Genomic DNA, 15707 nt, shown 5'->3' with positions numbered 1-15707 from the left:
GTGGAGGCGGACTTGGATGTTGTTACTATCACAGAGACGTGGCTCACGGAATCTCATGATTGGGATACAGCAATACCGGGCTATAACTTGTTAAGGAAGGACAGAGTGGATAGGAAAGGGGGAGGAGTGGCTCTTTATGTCAGAAACAATATCCAAGCATCTGAGCTGCAAGGAAGATGGGGCAAAGAAGAAGTACTATGGGCCGACCTAAAAAAAGATGGGGCATCCATTTATATTGGAGGGGTTTACAGGCCTCCAAACCAAAAGGAAGAGCATGACAGAGATCTGGTTGAAGACATCCAAAAGATGGGAAAGAGGAGAAGTGGTGATCGTTGGGGACTTTAATCTGCCGGATGTAGACTGGAGAATCCCTTCTGCAGAATCTAACATAGTAGAGAAATAGTGGATGCCCTGCAAGGAGCTCTGTTCAAACAAATGGTAATGGAACCCATGAGAGAGGGAGCTATACTCGATTTAGTGCTCACAAATGGAGATAATGTCTCTGATGTCCAGGTGGGCGCCCACCTCAGCACCAGTGATCAAACTGTATGGTTTCATATCACACACAGGATACGTAGAAGAAGCACAAAGACCAGAGTTTTGCAGTTCAAAAACACGGACATTGATGAAATGGGGAAGTACCTGGAGGAAGAACTAAAAGGCTGGGAGAACGAGAAAGATGTGGATCAACAGTGGACCAAAATAAAAGGAGCAAATACCAAGGCAACTAATCTATATGTTAGAAAAGTAAAGAAAAGCAAAAGGAAAATGAAACCTATCTGGTTCTCAAAGGAGGTGGCTGACAAAATAAAAGCTAAAAGAACAGCATTCAAGAAATATAAAGGATCCCAAAGGGAGAAGCACAAAAAGAATATCTGGTACAACAGAGAGACAAAGAAAGCAATCAAGACGGCAAAAAGTCAAGCAGAAGAAAGGATTGCCAAAGAGATAAAGAGAGGTGACAAAACATTTTTCAGATACATCAGAGAAAGGAGAAAAGTTCAAAGTGGTATAGTGAAATTGAAAAGTGAAAAGGATCAATGTGTAGAGAGAGATGAAGAAATGGCAGAAATATTAAACAAATACTTCAGTTCGGTGTTCACTAAAGAGGACCCAGGAGAAGGACCGTCACTAGTTAGCAAGAAACTGGAGGGGATTGCAGTAGATGTAACTCAGTTTACAGTGGAGAATGTGTGGGAAGAGCTGGGGAAACTGAAAGTGGACAAAGCCATGGGGCCTGATGAGGTTCATCCCAGGATACTGAGGGAGCTCAGACGTGCTGGCGGGACCGCTATGTGACTTGTTCAATAGATCCCTAGAAACAGGAGTGGTGCCGAGTGATTGGAGAAGAGTGGTGGTGGTCCCGCTTCACAAGAGTGGGAGCAGAGAGGAGACTGGTAACTATAGGCCAGTTAGCCTCACCTCAGTGGTGGGAAGAGTGATGGAGACGCTGCTGAAAGAAAGAATAGTGAACTATCTACAGTCGGGAGAATTGCTGGACCAGAGGCAGCATGGATTCACCAGGGGAAGATCTTGTCAGACAAATCTGATTGACTTTTTCGACTGGGTGACTAGGGAGTTGGATCAAAGAAGAGCGCTCGACGTCATCTAATTGGATTTCAGCAAGGCTTCTGATACAGTCCCGCACAGGAGGCTGGTGAATAAAATGAGAAGCTTAGGAGTGAGTGCTAAGGTGGTGGCCTGGATTGCAAACTGGTTGACGGACAGAAGACAATGTGCGATGATAAATGGAACTTACTCTGAAGAGAGAGCGGTGTTAAGCAGAGTGCTGCAAGGATCGATGCTGGGACCGGTCCTGTTCAATATCTAGGTGAGCGATATAGCGGACGGGATAGAAGGTAAGGTTTGTTTGCAGATGACACTAAGATCTGCAAGAGTGGACATACTGGAAGGAGTGGAGAGAATGAGGCAAGATTTAAAAAAGCTGGAAGAGTGGTCGAAGATATGGCAGCTGAGATTCAATGCCAAGTGCAGAGTCATGCATATGGGGAGTGGAAATCCGGAAGAACTGTATTCAATGGGGGGTGAAGGGCTGATGTGCACGGAGCAGGAGAGAGACCTTGGGGTGATAGTGTCTAACGATCTGAAGTCGGTGAAACAATGTGACAAGGCAATAGCTAAAGCCAGAAGAATGCTGGGCTGCATAGAGAGAGGAATATCGAGTAAGAAAAGGGAAGTGATGATCCCCTTCTACAGGTCCTTGGTTAGGCCTCACCTGGAGTACTGCACTCAGTTCTGGAGACCATATCTCTGAAGGGACAGAGACAGGATGGAGGCGGTCCAGAGAAGGGTGACCAAAAAGGTGGATGGTCTTCATCGAATGACTTATGAGGAGAGATTGAAGAATCTAAATATGTACACCCTGGAGGAAAGAAGGAGCAGAGGTGATATGATAAAACCTTTCAAGTATCTGAAAGTCTGTAATGATCCAAAGATAACAAACCTTTTCTGTTGAAAAGAAATCAGCAGAACCAGGGGTCACGATTTAAAACTCCAGGGAGGAAGACTCAGAACCAATGTCAGGAAGTATTTCTTCACAGAGAGGGTGGTGGATGCCTGGAATGACCTTCCGGAGGACGTGGTGAAGACCAAAACTGTAAAGGACTTCAAAGGGGTGTGGGATAAACACTGTGGATCCATAAAGTCTAGAGGATGTGAAATGAAGAGTGGGTGGCTCACGGGAACGACGGCTACTACCTGGTAATAATACCCTTATTCAATAAACACACACCATTAACGCGACTCCAACATTGCTCTAAGCTTCAGTGGCAATGAGGAAATCTGGAAAAAAGGATTTACATTCACAAAAAAGCAGGGAGTAGCTTGCTTGTTACGGCAGTTACTACCCCCAAACCAAATAAGCCTGATACTTCACTTTAAATGCATATAAAGCATAGCTCTCTGCTTCAACGGCAGGGGGGGAATGAAGAAACGTGGATCTATATTCAGGCAACAACCAACAAGGACTGAATTACATAGTCTGGATAAACAGATAAGCATGGATGAGTCTGAAATAAAAATCGAGAGTTTCCCCACAGAAATTACTGGAATAGTTTTTGGAATATGGGATCTCTGAATAACCATAAATTCTGGGTTTTTTGGGGTTTTTTTTTTTAATTTATTAAAATTTCAAAAATTATTTCACAAAGAATTCACTTTACTTCAGAAATATGATACATCAATTTAGGCAATAAAAACTAAAAGAAAAAAGGGAAAGGAATACATTTCCCCATACTACACTCAGTATCCAATAGACCCCCATCCTCAGGGGGAGTATTGCGACCGGTCTGAGACTGCTTCGCCCCGCCTACCTCACTCTTCTTGCGGCTCCTCCCACTCGCCTCGGCTGCCGCGGCGTCTGTCTGCTGTCCTCTCCGGCATCCCCGGACCAGCTTTGGTGCTGCTTACCGCCATGCTCCTCCAAGTACTATAGGGCGCGTGCGCGCACACCGCCCTCATCTTTATTTCCTCGTTGGCGCGAACCTCGGGGGCGTCCCCCTGAGATGACATCACGCTGCCCGGATATTTAAGCCTACAACTTTTGCTAGCTAATCCAGTTAGCAACCGGAACTCTACGGATTGGATTCGCTCTCCGTACCAAAGCTTCTCTGCCCCTACAGCGTTATCTGGAACTCATTGCTAACGGGGTACCCGCTCCTCGGGGGCCTCTTCTGCTTCTTTCAGGTGCTATCAGGAAACCGGTACTCGCTCCTTGAGGGCCCATGCTCCCTGAGTCGCTGCCTGCATCTACAACCCTTTCTACTTGGAAGACTTCACTAACAGTTTCCATCTGTGAGTACAACTACCATCTATTCCACAGTACTGCTTCCCTGGAACCAGGTACTCGCTCCTTGAGGGCCTGCCCTCTGTTCCAGTGCCAGACCTCTTGTCTAGTGGAATTGCTGTGTGTGAGTACAATACCACCGAGTCTCTCTGCTCTAAGGGATCAGGTACTCGCTCCTCGAGGGTCTGCTCTCACCGTCTCGGAGCTTCTCCTATTCTACCTGGGACTCTGTATGTTTCTCACTGTGTACTCATAACTCTCAGTCTCTTTCCACTACAGCACAGCCAAGCAGAGGATTTGCTGTTCCAGCGTCCTGTGGGATACTTGCCCAGCCGGGCTCAACATCTACTACTCACTACTGCCACCTCTGGTGGTTTCCAAAACTGTTTAAATAAAGATTCAAATCTGTGTTTGTGTGTCCAGAGTCTAGCCTGACACCGTGGTCCCTCATGGGATTCCCCCCCCACCCCCCGTGGGCATAGTCAGCTGCCACAAATGTCCAAGGATCCACCAAAACATCAATAACCATAGCAGGGAGGCAAGCTTAAATCAAGAAGAAATTAAACATATAATTGAAAAGACATACCTTAACACAGCTACTAATATTTTACATCAGAACATTGATCACACCAGTTGGTGACACTCTCTTAGAATCAATAAACTTTTTAAGTTGTTCCGGTGAGAGAAACACAAAATGATCTCCTTTGAACTTGACCAAGCATTTGCACGGATACCTCAGAAAGAAAGATGCCCCTATGGCTAAGGTATCCTGCCTCATGGCCAAGAAGCCCTTCCTTCTTTCTTGTGTGATCTTGACCAAGTCCGGGAATATTCTCACAGAATAATATATTAGATTTCTTGACGTACTTCTTCATAACAGCACTCAAATCACTACCAGTTAAGAAGGAAACCAGCAGTGTAGCTCTATCACTTCATAATTGGAGGATTCCAGATAATCTGTAAGATTATCCAAATCAACAGCCGGTGCTTGCATTTGAGATCCTAAACCAGATGGTAAAAAATATACTTTATCCAAGGGGGGGGGGGGGAAATCGCTTCCAAGGAAAATTCTAGAATTTCGAGAAAAAATCTCTTTAAAGTAAAACGTGGTAATTCCCCCACCACCCTTGAAAAGTTTAGAAAATGCAAGTTTAGGTGTTTCAGCCTAATTTCAACAAATTAAATTCTTCTATTCAGAAGATCACCATCTTGAATTAAAGAACTTTGTACTCCCTTAATGGTTTTTATCTCCTCTTCAAAATGATTAAATTTTTGCTCATTATCCTGGTGTTGTAACATTATTTTTGCATACAGTCTCAAATTGTTGTGATAGTGTAGTAATCTTAGAAGAGCATTCAGAGAAAGCATTACCCATATTTGTAACAAGGTCCCATATTGATTCAAGGGTGACCATAGCTGGTTTCTGGATCAATGCAAAGGTTTTCTCTTCAGGCACCATCAATCAGCCTCTCACCTTCTATTCCACCACTCACCCCACGAGATGTTTCGTCCATCAGGGGCACGGCTGGTCTTCCCATTGTGGTCTCCAGCACGGGGATGTGCTTCGCAGTTGCTCCCTCAGTGTCAGCGGCTCAAGAAACCCCACCGGGACTCTGCCCCACAAGCTGCTACGGCCCCTCCCGTACTGTCAGTGGAGGTCTGACATCAAGTGGGCTCAGAGACACCTGCTACGAAGCTGTGGTGAGGTCCCCTCCGCTCACCACCGTAGCCGGATTTCCTGGTCCCAAATGTGTAGCCGTTGCCAGGCACTGCAGGAATGTTTGCTGCCCGGACTGAGAGAGGGGCTCCGAGGGAAAGATTTTTACTTTTCCCTTTCTCTTCGCCAGCATTTAGAGGTAAAAGTTCGTGGAAACAGGAAATTCAGGAACGTGCCGAGCAGAGAAATGTCGGCGTTAGGCTGCCATCTTAGCTCCTCCCCCCAGAACACCCCCATAAATTCTGTTTTTGTAATATTTAAAGCTAGCTTATTGTGCTGTAACCAGGATTGAATTGAAGAGAAGCATTTAAAAGGTCCATTGTCTCCTTCCATGTATTATGCAAACGAATAAAAAAAAAAACAAAACAAAACTGGATATAGTCTGCATACTTTCTGTAGCCCTCACAAACAGATGCAAGCAATTTTGCAATTGCGGCTAAATAAATACTAAATAAAACTGCTGACAAAACAGAACCCCATAGGACTCCTGCATCCATAGAAATTACTTGTGATGTTTCATTATTATATTTTACCTGAAAAGAATGGTTTACCTCCTTTATCTAAAACTTTTCCAGTAATGCCACATTCCTGTAAGTGAAATAAAAATCTCTTGATCAAAAGTGTTGAAAGGGGCGGCGATATCAAGGGACACTATGAGAAACTTGCTCCCTCTATCAAGCCCTCTATGAAGGGTGTCAGTAAGCGATAAGAGCAAAAACTCTATACTCCTAGATTTTCTAAAACCAAATTGGTGGGGGTTTAAAATCTCATTTTCTTCCAAATGGGCTGTTAATTGTGTCAAAGCAATGTTCTCAATTATTTTTGCAATAAAGGTAGGGAAGAGATAGGTCTATAACTGTTTAGACCGGCTGAGTCAGATGTGAGTTTAAAAAAAAAAAATCGGTTTTACTGTCACCTTTTTGAAGATATCAGGAAGATATCCTTCCTCAAAAGACTTATTTATGATTGCAGTCAAGATGGGACTCAAAATCTATCTCAAGGCTTTAAACAATGCCACTGAGCAATTGCTCAAAGGGCAGAAAACTATTCATTTTTGAAACAGCCTAAGTTCTAATTGTGACGCATACGAAGGAGGAACTGGGCGAGGAATACCAAACTGGCACACTTACAAAACTCAAGCAAATTTTTCTCAATCTTCAGTTTAAAAAATCTCAAACCGAAATCAGCAGAGAATGTGTCAAGTGGAGGTTGTAGTAAAGTTTTTTGCCAACTTAAATAGAGCTTTTGGATTAAAGCCAATTTTTCGAATTTTATTTGAAAAGAAGATTTTTTTTTTTGCTTCTAAGACTTTCAACTAGTATTGAGAGAGCAGTAACCTAAAGACAATCAGGAAGGAGGAGAAAAACATGTTGAGAGATCTAGTGAAACTTAAGGAATGATCTAGAGTCTGGCAGCTAAAATTTAAACCTAAAAAAAAAAAAAAATGCAGTCATGTATTTAGGTTGCAAAAACCTAACAGGTAAATGTTAAAAGGAGCACAAATGCACCCATAAATGCACGTATTAGGGGCGCAAACAAAGATACGCTTGATTTTATATTGGGCATACTAGTACATGGTATCATTTAAAATATTCCGACTGCACGTATGTACAGCCTTTACGTGCATACTCGCATAAGTGACCATATTTGGGGGGGGGGGGGGGGGGGGAAGAGAGCATCTGTTAGAAAGACAATCTGACACTATCACTGTAAGAGGGGCACTTTCAACTCAGGGTGGGCAGTGTTACAAGGGTCTACAGTCCCTTGCGCCCTAGGCAGACCAATGTAACATCGCCTCCACAAAATGCACCCCGAGTTGAAAGTGCCCCTCTTACAGTGATACATATATAGAGAGTCAGATTGGTTCTCTAATAGAAGTTCTTTCTCTCACCCTCCCCCCTGTGTTCAGAACCCCTCTGGCTCAAAATATCCAGACTTGCAACTCATCAGGACCAGTAGTAAAGTTACACAGGTAACATGGCGCATGTTGCTATGTTCAGCCTTTGCAAAATTTGGGGTTATGTGTGTAAGTCCTCACCCTGGAACACCCATGCCCCACCCCTTTTCTATTTCTCTATTCTTGACACGTACACAGGTATGTAAGCGTACTTCCTGGCTTCTTAAAATTCACGTTGCTCATGCATGGCTCGCATATGCTTGTATGGGGCCATTTTTGTGCAAGCAACACTTAAAATCTACCTGAAAGGGAGCAGTATGGTCTAGGGAGTACAATTCTTCTAATCACAAAACAAGAGCAGGATCCAAGGGTGATCATCTTTGATCATAAAGGTGGCTACACAAGTGGATAAGGTGACAACAAAAGCCAGAAAGATGCTTGAGTGCATAGGGAGAAGAATGATCAGCAAAAAATATTGCTGATTTTGTCCCTGGATAAGACTCTGATGAGGCCTCATTTGGAATACTATGTCCAGTTCTGGAGACCAAACCTTCAAGAGGTTAAAACAGGATGGAGTCAGTCCAGAGGATGCTAGTAGATGTGAGCAGAATATAGATATTTTAAAATAAGATACCAAAATGGTAATTGGTCTTCTTTATAATGCGTACAGGGACATTTATACCCTAGAAGAAAGGAGAGATATGACATTTAAACATTGCAGAGGTAACACTGCACAAGAGATGGGTCGCTTTCAATGGATAAGAGACTATGGAAGGAGGGCTCATGGGATGAGGCTGAAAGAGGATAGGAGTAATCTAAGCAAGTATTTACAGAAAATTGGTGGATGCATGGAACAGTCTTCCAATGGAGGTGGTAGAGACAGCGCTGCTGTTTGACTACAATTCCTTGTTACCCATTGCTGTTGAAACAGAGAGCAATGTTGGGAGTTGCATCAAAGCATCAGGCTTATTGGTTAAGGGCAGTAACCGCCGCATCAGCAAGTTACTCCCATGCTTGTTTCCCTTGACCGTAAAAGCCAGGAACATTATTTTAATTCAAGAAAGAATGGGACAAACACAGGAGATCCTGAGGGAGTAGTAGAGTTTGTAGAGCTGAGCAACTGATGTGGATGGGCAGGTTGCAAAGGCCATATGATCTTTTTCTGCCATCATACTTCTACGTTAGAACTGAAAAATTACTATTGGACTACGAGGCTGGAGGTCTCTTTTCATTTAAACTATATATAATTTCCACTATAACCAAAGTTTTGCTCCCTTCAAAATACAATAGAAAGAAGTAGGATTTCAGAAAGAGGTCACTGTATCAGTGAAATCACTATAAGCCACTGTTCTTTTAGACCTGATCAGGTTGGGCCATGGAAAAGTCACCACTGCCTGATGCATATAACCAAGCCATCACCTGGGCTCTGCTCTCAGCACCTCACAGCAATACACACCAGCAGTGGCTCTTAAATTTGTAAGAAATCCTTTCTGAAAACATGTGTAATCATGCATGCCTCTTCCTAGCTACAACATGAGCCTCAGAGTGGTAGGTATAGGCAGCATGCGGGCATGGATAGCTGGGCCCAGATTTGTGCACCACACACTGCACACAGCATCTCATCTTCCCAGTCTTGAGTCCTCCCTGCCTCAGTCTTATCCCAAGACTAAATTAGATGGGGGACAGCATTCAGAGAGCTCAAGAAAAGTGACTCACTTTTGAGTGTTGGGAGGAGCAGCAGCATGAGGGAGCACTAGAAGCCAAATGTAATAACCAAGGTAATTAAGTGACATGGATGCTTGCACCAGGCTACCATCTCCCTTCTACATTCGTATACAGAGGGAGCTGGTCCATCCTGATGAGGTTTGTGTCCTAGCTCTGTTTTAAAATTTGGAAGAGAGAAACTGATGGGGCTTTCAGTGCTTTCCTAGCATTTATTTTACTCGTATGAGCCCTTTCCATATTCACATTGCCTGCTCAGTAGAGGTTGGTGTGTCACACATTTTCATTAATGTAGGAATGCCTTGGCCGTGAAAACGTGGGCAAACATTGCTATAAGCAGAGTTCACTATAAAGGGGTTCTACTACACGTCTTGTGCATGCCTACGAACACAGCATCAGCAGATAGAAAGAACACGCACACCAGTGCTGTAATCAGCATGGATCTTACTCTAATGCTGTGATGGTGCTGGAAGCAAACTGCAATGGTGATACCTTTCTTGTGCGATGTCAAATGAAGGTCTTTCTCCGCGAAGTATCCACAGCTCGAGATGGGTCCCCTCCTGCTGCTCAAGAGCCTTCTCAGCGCTACCCTGCATAGCATAATATCTGCACTACGAGTAAAGCAGAGAGCAAGGGCTGTTTACACGTGAAAACAAAGCAACAAAAGCTCAGCAGCACCCTAACGGGAAAAGTATGAGAACTAAGCCGTATCCCTCCCTTTCTGCTCCTTATGTAAAGAGCCTCTTAAACCTTAACAACAGGAAGTGTTTATGCACAGCAGCGGAAGTGACGAACGCAGAGCGCCGTGTAATGACGTGCGACCGAGCGACAGACGAGAGAGTCGCTGTGACAGGATAGAGTAAGAAAGGTAAGAAAGAGATGGGGAAACGAGAGAGACCGTCACGCTGTGGAGCTTGGGGCGGGCAGCGGTCTGTCACGGGAGGAGGAGGGAGGCAAGAGGACAAGGGTCTATCATAGAAGGAGGCTGCTAGCGGGGTTAGGGTTGTTCATATATGGAAGGACGGACTTTGTCCGCAGCCCTGCAGGGAGGAGACTTTTTCTTTTTTTCGAGGAGAATGTTGCCTGCCTGCCCACTATTAGGGTTACCAGCTGGCTCCAGGTCATTAGGGACAGGCTGAGTCCTGGTTTTACCCCAGTTAGGATATCAGCCTGTCCCTGGTATGTGAAGCCACATGGCATTCCCATACCCCAGGTGCCACCTATAACCCTGAAATTTCAGAAATTCGGAGGCATTTGTTTTGCTCGTTTCCTTCTCGTTATGCTTTTATCCCTTTACAGTCTTGTTTCCAAAAATTGTTACATATGTCTAGCCAGTAGAATCCTTTAGATTGCATTGCGCCAAGGCTCAAATGTAGGGCACTAAAAATACTGAAGGAGGACATAGAACAAACATACTTTGGTACATGTTATATCATTGAAATAAAACATTTTAGCTAGTTTTAATGGTTAAACTTTTCTGGCTGCAGTTATTTAAGGAAAGGTAATCTAGTAGTAACTTAGTCTAAAATAAGGAACAGTTGAGCCAGAGGAACTCGCCATTTTTTTTATTTACATTTTTCTTCTGAAGTTACTACTTGTGAAAGGTGCTAGATTGACTGCCCAAGTACTCCATTTATCCATAGAACAAGAAGATTAAAGGTCGCCAACTCTGATCCTCGAGAGACACAAACAACCCAGGTATTTGGGATATCCACAGTATACATGAGATAGATTTGCATTCACTGCCTCCATGGTATGCAGATCTATCTCATGCATGTTCATTATGGATACCCGAGCCTCTAGAAGCTCGGCAAACTGCAAGCACACTAGTACTGCCCATGCTTCCAAACGATGAATGATCCACTGCTGTTCCGCAGCACCAGAAGTGCAAAATAGCTGGAATGCTGAGGTACAGCAGTGGATCATTCATCATTTGGAAGCATGGGCAGTACGGCTAGTGTGCTTGCAGTTTGCAGAGTTTCTAGAGGCTCGGACAATCCAGGTAATGTTGGACAATGCAACAACGGTGCCCTACATCAATCAGCAAGGCAGACCCAAAAGCAACAGGTGTCAGAGAAGATGGATGTGCTCATGATATGAGCAGAGCAACATCTGCTACACATATTCTCTTCCCACATTGCTGGAAAGGACCATGTAGGGGCCAACCTCCTCAGTAGGAAGAGCTTGACCCTGGAGAGTGGGGGTTAGCAGATGAAGCCTTTCAATTCATAGTGGGGCACTGCGGCCATTCTTATCTAGACTTCCTGGCAATTTCCAATGACACGAAATTTCCATGTTTTTTTAGCTGCAGACGTGATCCAAAAGTGCTGGGTGGCAATGCCTTCAAAAAGGTGTACCGAGGGTCCGGTTATTATATGGCTTTCTACCCTGGCCCCTCGGCTAACCTCTTTTCAAATTCTCTTGTATCCTGTCTTATCAATATTTTATATTTAACTTATCAGTGCTTATGCTTTTTCCTATTTTCAACAGATGGATCCTTCTTCCAGTTTTTGAAGGACGATCTTTTGGCTAAAATAGCCTCTTTCACCTCACCTTTTAGTCATACTGGCAATAGTTTGGCCTTCCTTACACCTTTCTTAATGCATGGAATACATCTGGACTGTGCATCTAAGATGGTAGTTTTTAACAATGTCCACGCCTGTTGTAACTCTTACCTTTGTAACTGCACATTTCAGTTTTTTTCTATTTTTCTCATTTTCTCAGTTTCCCTTTTGAAAGTTTAGTGCTAGAGCCGCAGATTTACTTATTGTCCCCTTTCCAGTCATTAATTCAAATTTTATCATGCTATGATCACTGTTGCCAAATGTATCTATCACAGTTCTCTCTTTTACCAAATCCTGCGCTCCATTAAGAATTAGATCTAAAATAGCTCCCTCTCTTGTCGGTTCCTGAAACAATTGCTCTGTAAAGCTGTCCTTTATTCCATCCAGGAACTTTCTCTCTGTAGCATATCCTGATGTTACATTTACCCAGTCAATATTGGGGTAATTGAAATCTCCCATTACTGCATTACCAATTTGGTTAGCTTCCCTAATTTCTCTTAGCATTTCATCGTCCATGTCATCATTTTGGCCAGGTGGACGGTAGTATATTCCAATCGCTATACTCTTTCCCGATACACATAGGATTTCTACCCATAAAACATCTCTTGCAGGATCCTTATCCTGTTGGACTTTATGCCATCCTGGACATAAAGCTCCACACCCCACCAAGTTGTTCATCACTATCATTGCAATATAGTTTGTACCCTGGCATTTCACTATCCCAGATAGCCTCCTTCCACCATGTCTCTGAGATGCCAATTATGTCTATCTCATTCACTGCTGTACTCTCTAACTCTCCCAACTTACTTCTTAAACTTTTTGGCATTGGTATATAAACATTTCAAAGTGTGTTTTTTGTTTGTATTAACAGCCTGCTTTTCAATTGACAGGGATAATTTGGAATCTTTTAGCTCAGGTGATTCTTTACTTATAGGCACATGAACTACTTTTGCTTTTATTGGAACCTCTGTTGGGATGCCCTAACTCTTCCTGCTTCATACCTCCCTCAGTACCATACACCGCTGAGCGACTGTTGGCTATCCCTTTAGAACAGCTTTTAAACTACAACTATCTCATTTTTAAAGGTTAGCCCTTGCAGCTGGTTCCACCCTGATTAAGATGGATCCCATCCCTTCAGAAAAGACTTCCTCTTGGGGAGGAAGTGACATCACATCCAGGGATGGCTGCTTAAGCGGTGAGCTCCTACTCCGACTTTCTAATCTACCGCCACCCCGATGCTGTTGAGGTTCATCTGTGTGGCAAAACCCCAGGCAGATTGCGGCTATTGACAGGCGATGTCGCAGCCGAAAAAGAAAACAGATTTTTTAAAATTCTTGTTCGTGAGCCAAGACGTTCAGCAGGCTTCGTGCAGCGGCAAGGAGGAAAACGTGACCACTGCAGACTGTGCGATGGCAGAGATAGAGGAGGAGACCTGCACAGGAACAGAGGTAGAGGGGATTCCCTCGCACGCAGAGTTCTGATGCTGGTTTGCAGAACTTTGCCAGGATATGGCAAAAATAAAACAGGAGTTCAGGACAGTGTTTGTAGAGCTGCGGTGAGAAGTGCAGACTCTGGGGGAAAAGTGGAAGCACGAACGGAGGAGCAGGCCACTGAGTCAGTAAATTGCAAAGAAGAACTCGCAGGTTTAGCAAACTTCATGCTTGAGATGGGAGAACGTCTGGAAGACCTAGAAAACAGGTCTAGGAAAGCAAACTTATGCTTCAGAGGGGTCCCAGAGCTACCTGCCTAAAAAGACTGTTTTCAAGTGAAATCTAGCATCTGCACACAGTTACTGGACACTGAGGAGGTCTTAGCCCCCCTGCCAGTTATCAAATTAGAGCGAGCACATAGGGCTCTCGGCCAGCCTAGAGGGAATTTCCCTCGTGATATAATAGTTTGTTTCCATGATTTCTCAGTCAAGGAGAAGGTGGCAATGATGGCTAGAAAGAGGGGCCATATCACTTTGAATGACTACCGGTTGATATTTTTCAAGATCTCTCCCTGATCACTATTCGGAAGAGGCATGCCTTCTGGGACATTCTTTCTATGCTGAAGCATGAAGATATTAAGTACAGATGGACCTTCCCTTTGGATTGCAGTTTACAGCTAAAGGACAATCTATTAAAGTGAATTCTGCAGAGGGCTGCAGTGGATTTTCTGTGGTATGTTGAAATTGCTGTACTTCAAGGAGGGCATCCTGAGACAGGCAGAATCAGTATGAAAAAGAAGAGTGATCGTCCCAAGTGGCAGAGGATTCAGGGGACCAGTAAACATCTCTGAAGGCAGCCTGAACCACACTCGTCACCTGGAACAGCGAGTTTTGGATGAGCCTGTTATAACAGATACTCTTATAGTTGTGGTTTACTGTCTATCCTTTGGTGGGGTAATGAGTTCCTATGTAGACTCAATAGGGACGGGTGTGTTTACCTTTTCAATGTAATTCACGTTGCATGGGTGTAGCTTTGTTTGATTTCTTTATGGGATCACATGGGTTGTGCAGTTGTCTTTCAGGGTTGTTGTGGGATCGAGGGAGGGGCTTGCGCCATGCCTGGTGGTATCTTCCTCCAAGGGGGTTCATGCACCCCATGAGGTGGAGGTATAGTTTGCGTACTGGGTTTGGGGGCGGGGGGACGAAGGGGGGATTCCAATTGGGATTGGGTTCACATAATATCAGTGTGTTGTGGATCTATAAGGTTTCCTCACTCGGGGGTTCTTAAAATTGGAGTGCAAATGGGGGAGATCCAGGGGAGATTATTTATCATGATTATCTCATCTTTTTTTCTTTACAGATGGGGTCATTTTAAGATTAAGATTATGTTCATTAATGCTAAAGGCTTGAACTCCCCAGTTAAAAGAAAATTACTCTTTAAGAAGGTGGCGGCGGCGGTGGGAGCCAATGTGATTTTTTTGTCAAGAAACTCAACTAACAGTGAGAGTCTCCCACTTGCTTGGTTGTAAAAAATTTCCCTTTCAATACTTTGCCCCTGCGACAAAAAATAACAAATATGGGGGTGGGGGGGGTGGTGGTAGGAATTTTGTTTGCCCAGAATTTAGTGGTGGATGTAACCTCTGTTCTTTGTGATGTCCACGGTACTGAAGATGTCTATTAATGGGGTATGTCTCACTCTGGTTAATGTATATGCCCCCAAACATAAATCAGGGAGTCTTCTTTCAGACTCTAATGGAGTCACTGGAAGGGTGGGCTGAAGGTCAAGTTTTATTAGGAGGTGACTTTAATATTACACACTATCCTTATCTTGATAATTCTTCTAGAACTGGGGGTACATTTCGTTTGCAGAGGCACTCTCTGAAAAGCTTAATCTGTTCCTGGGGTTTGCAGGACATATGGAGTCTTCGTAATCCCACTATAAAAGATATTACCTTTTACTCGATGCCACATTCCTCCTACGCACGAATTGATTAATTTTTATTAGATTCTATGCTGATGGGAGCAGTGCAAGACCCGGTAATTGGCCATATCACATGGTCTGACTATGTGCCGATCTGGGTGGAGCTTCAGATAGGTAAAGAGCAACAGGAAATCCGGTTTTGGAGGCTAAATAATTCTCTTCTCATGGATATGGATTTCATTGAGGTTCTCATTAATGATATTCAGGATTATTTTTCATTTAATGATACTGGTGAAGTTTCACCAGCAATACTATGGTTGACTACCTAGCTATAAAATCAACTGAGATGGCTCATGAGGTCGAGATTCCCGCACATGCTCAGCAGAACAAAAAATCTACTAGCTATGAGAGAGGGGTCTATTTAGTGCCACTGGATGAAGTCACCCACATGTTATGACTAATTCATTCTGCTATCTACCGAAAGCACTGTTTACAATAAGCAAACTTGCTTTCCCTTCCCATCTCTATTCTCTATCCCCCATCTCTATTCCCAGTACCGATCCCTGGGATACCATTGGGAGTGGCCTAGGCTTAAATAGGGCAACAGAGGACAGACCATTCTGGAATCTGGGCTTTCTTCACAGAATCCTTT

General features: G+C 43.9%; 2 protein-coding genes across 3 annotated transcripts in view; one reads left to right on the top strand and one right to left on the bottom strand.

The window, feature by feature from the left end:
• NFS1 (NFS1 cysteine desulfurase) overlaps nt 1-9878 on the bottom strand; it is a 111266-nt gene extending 101388 nt beyond the window's left edge. Inside the window, exon 1 of the mRNA XM_029614655.1 lies at nt 9634-9878. Coding sequence (XP_029470515.1) covers nt 9634-9742 — 109 coding nt within the window. The 5' untranslated portion in view covers nt 9743-9878. The remainder of the gene's footprint in view (nt 1-9633) is intronic.
• Nucleotides 9876-15707, top strand: part of ROMO1 (reactive oxygen species modulator 1) — a 28402-nt gene continuing 22570 nt past the window's right edge. Inside the window, exons 1-2 of one of the 2 annotated variants that reach the window (XM_029614658.1) lie at nt 9936-10009; nt 10785-10839. The gene's annotated coding sequence lies outside the window, so the exon portion shown is untranslated. Of the gene's footprint in view, nt 10010-10784; nt 10840-15707 lie in introns of both variants that reach the window. The other variant, XM_029614657.1, reaches the window with a different exon arrangement.

Source organism: Rhinatrema bivittatum, chromosome 8, assembly GCF_901001135.1.
Source record: "Rhinatrema bivittatum chromosome 8, aRhiBiv1.1, whole genome shotgun sequence".
NCBI classification, from domain to species: domain Eukaryota; kingdom Metazoa; phylum Chordata; class Amphibia; order Gymnophiona; family Rhinatrematidae; genus Rhinatrema; species Rhinatrema bivittatum.
This window is presented reverse-complemented; position numbering and strand designations above follow the sequence as displayed.